At 43.4% G+C, this 3,539-nt stretch overlaps 1 protein-coding gene across 1 annotated transcript; it reads left to right on the forward strand.

Annotated features, from left to right (window-relative positions):
* Positions 1-1,067: 1,067 nt before the first annotated feature.
* Positions 1,068-2,723, forward strand: LOC133621297 (snaclec anticoagulant protein subunit B-like). The gene is made up of 6 exons (XM_072915611.1): positions 1,068-1,112; positions 1,178-1,232; positions 1,304-1,386; positions 1,455-1,580; positions 2,047-2,158; positions 2,232-2,723. Exons 2-6 carry the CDS (start codon positions 1,178-1,180, stop codon positions 2,315-2,317), a joined length of 462 nt encoding a protein of 153 aa, XP_072771712.1. The 5' UTR covers positions 1,068-1,112; the 3' UTR covers positions 2,318-2,723.
* The last annotated feature ends 816 nt before the right edge of the window (positions 2,724-3,539 follow it).

The raw sequence follows: 3,539 nt of genomic DNA on the forward strand, positions 1-3,539 counted from the left end.
TGAGTAGAAAAACCACCAGAGACAGAATAGGTATTTTGTAATATATTTGCAAAGCTTTGTAAATACATTGAGACCAGTCCAGCATAGAACATTCAATCGCGCCGCCAAGATGGTCTGCCCCCCTTGAAAAACCCTCTCCCCTCTTAAGTCTCTCTCCCTCCCACCCTTGCAGTCATGTCCCTCCAGCCCAAAACACATGCCCATTGTCCTCCTGGGTGTGTCATTAATTATGTAAACGAGGCACGTTAAATGTCAGCAATGAGCTAAGGCGCGTCCGTTCCGTGGTAGACTTATGGTTTCTCTTTGCCTTCTCTCACACAGCTGTACATTCCCATGTCTCCTGATCACACAAAGCCAATTGATATTCTTTTTAAATGCTGGAGTCTTGGATGGCAGATAACTTTTTACGGTTTAACCAGGACAAAACTCAAGTTTTAGTCATTGGCCCCGAGAAAGAAACACAAATTAATAGAGGCCCTATTATGCAAAAACACTTTTTTTTTTGGCCCCCGTCTATGGAATGGCTTCATGTTTCTAAGAGCAGGCTTAAGGAAAAACAAACATCAAAATGACAGCAAGTCAATGGCTTTTTTGGGGGAAAAGAAACTAGTCACTATAATTCATTACTTCATTTTTCTAAAACAGCCTCTTAACTTCACCTAACCTGTATTTCCATTACAGCAGAAATGGTAATTGGGTCATACCTGTATAGCGCTTTTCTACCTTCAAGGTACTCAAAGCGCTTTGACAGTATTTCCACATCCACACACACATTCACACACTGATGGCGGGAGCTGCCCTAACCACCACCCATCAGGAGCAAGGGTCAAGTGTCTTGCTGAAGGACACAACGGTCGTGACTAGGTTGGTAGAAGGCGGGGATTGAACCAGGAACCCTCAGGTTGCTGGCACTGCCACTCTCCCAACCGCGCCATGCCGTCCCCATAATCATGTAATTAAAACAAATTCAAAGGTGACTACACCCAATCTTTTTTAATTGTATTAACTTGAAAAATTTTGTTTTGACATGAAACATTCCAGGGCTGGGTCAGGCTAGCATATAAAAGGACGGCTGGTTGTTGTCCTCAGTACCAAGTATCTTCGCTGCAAAGGTAACACGACACAACTTTACTAACTTTGACATTTTGAATACAACAGTGTGTCTTTCATTGCACAGATGGCATTTTCTCTTCGCGTCTTCTTCCTCCTGTGTGGAATCGGTGGAGTGTTTGGTTGGTAGCTGTGACACTTTTGCCAAATAGTTCCTGTTTGTTTTTCACTTCAAACAACAATTGTGTTGCAGGTAAGTGTCCTGATGACTGGACTGAATATGAACAAAACTGTTACATCTACCAAAACGATCCCAAGTCTTTTCAGGATGCAGAGGTACGGAAGGATTTCAGGCCCTAAACCGTGCCTATAAGAGTGTTAAATTGAGTGATGCTGTTTTGCAGACTGCCTGCATCGCTCATGATCCTGCAGCCTACCTGGTGTCCATCGCCACTCCGGCAGAAAACACAGAAGTTAAAAATCTGATTACCAGCGCAGACCCCTGGATAGCACTCAATGACATTGCCACGGTGTGACCACTAGCACATTGAACTGAAGGGGAAGGGTGGGTGGAGGCGGGACTGGGTGGTGGTCTGAGGTCAAGCTGCTGTGTGGTGGGCTTTCAGTGGTGACTCTGCGATCACCTGTGGTTATCTGGTCTCTGGCTAGGCTGCTTTCACCAACACTCTTGGCTTTGAGATGCCCTGCTATGAATGGTCTGCCTCGGTCTCCACATCTGTGCCAGGGGTCTTTTCAAGGCGGTGAGGGTGTTTGTCTTTAGGGTGTGTGTAGCCTATTGCTGCATCTGCTTTCATTGGTGTCCTCTCTGTCTAGTCCAGGGTGCGCAGGGTGCACTAGAATAGTCCCCAGCTAATATGTTCCAGCACTGCATCACTGCTGCCAACACAACAGTTGCACTCCTTTAAGGGTGCACATACCAAGCAAGGCAGCGTCTCTTTTTCAAAAGTGACTTAATGAAATGTGATTGTCTTCCAGGACGGTACCTTTGTTTGGACTGTTCCCCCAAACCATCCCCTCCTATCCTTTGCCAACGGACTGCCTGGAATCCCGAATGATGAGGAAGACTGTGTGTACATTGCACAAACTGGTATGAAGAACAAAATCTTGTTCACTGCACCTGATTGGGAGAAGATTCCACAAGTGGTTTTGTTTCCTCACAGGTGGAATGTGGCACGCTGCCAACTGCACTTTGCCAAAGCCATATGTTTGCAAGACACCAGATCCTAATCCTGCAATACAGAAGTAATCTATGACTCTGTGTGCCACATATTGGCCAATAAGCTTTTTCGATCTGTCCTAAGGAACTTTCCAAATACGCTTTTACCGACTTTAACGTTAAATGCTATTGAATAAATGCTTTCTGAAACAAGAGCGTGGGGGGTGGAGTCTGCAGACGAGCGCTTGTCAGTGACGGTGGAGGACAGACAAACAAGATTTTTACAACAAAGTTCAGGAGAAAATTTCCTTTTTATGGGACATTTGTGCGTTTGTTGTCTCGTTTGGCTGTGTTGTTTGTCGCATTTTTGCTGTGTTTGTGCTTGATGGCAAACATGCCAAGGAGGTCATGGTTGGGATATAACCAAACTCTTGATGTTCAATGTTTCATTGTTCATTTACACTCTGGCTGTCTCATTCAATAAAAAGCTATAAAATGTTTGTCTGTCGTGATATCCTGGTGTATTTTCCTCCACAGTCTCATTTCCATCCTACTCTTTGAGTCTGTCTGCAAACTGTATCAGAATTGATTTACAGCAGAATTGATCAGCATCAGAATGTTTTTTGAAAATGTACACTGTAGTGTATATCTTGAAGACAAACATGACCGCCTTTTTGTTTCCGACCCTTTCAAAAACAAAGAATGCGATGTTTAAGAGGCTAAAAGCTGACGTTGTGGAAAGATAATATCAAGAATGCCAGAACTTGAAGCTGTGCGGCGTATAATACATGCTTTTGGAAATAAACGTTGAGGATCATTCCAAATCAAATGATGACATTGTTATTGAACTAGCATGGAAACAATCACAGAGCCACTTGCTGTCTTTGGGTGGCTGTGTTATGTCAACATTTAAGGAAACCTTTGTTAACTTGTTATATTAACTTCAATAGCCCTGATTTAAATCAACATAACGTGTGGTTTTACTGCCAGTTTAGCCTCCCTATTATTGCCTTCACCGTCTCAAGAAGGGGTAGTCAACTACATGTTGAATAGGTCCAGTTAAAGAACATTTCCTGAAGGTCTTGGGTGGTGCTGGAGGTTGGTGATGATTTAAAGACTTGCAGCCTAAAATAGGTCATCAACAAGTGACTGTCCAATCAGAATCGAGAATGTGTGAATTCAAAAGCATTTCAATATTTACTGTCACAATAATTGATTTTTATCTTTCAGTAAAAGAAAGTCTCCGTTTGAAAATAAACCGGTGAAATGTAGCAGCAGCCTGAGTTTACCTTGCTCTGTGCAGCTACCCAAG

Source organism: Nerophis lumbriciformis, linkage group LG21 (assembly GCF_033978685.3).
Source record: "Nerophis lumbriciformis linkage group LG21, RoL_Nlum_v2.1, whole genome shotgun sequence".
In the NCBI taxonomy this organism is placed as follows: Eukaryota; Metazoa; Chordata; class Actinopteri; order Syngnathiformes; family Syngnathidae; genus Nerophis; species Nerophis lumbriciformis.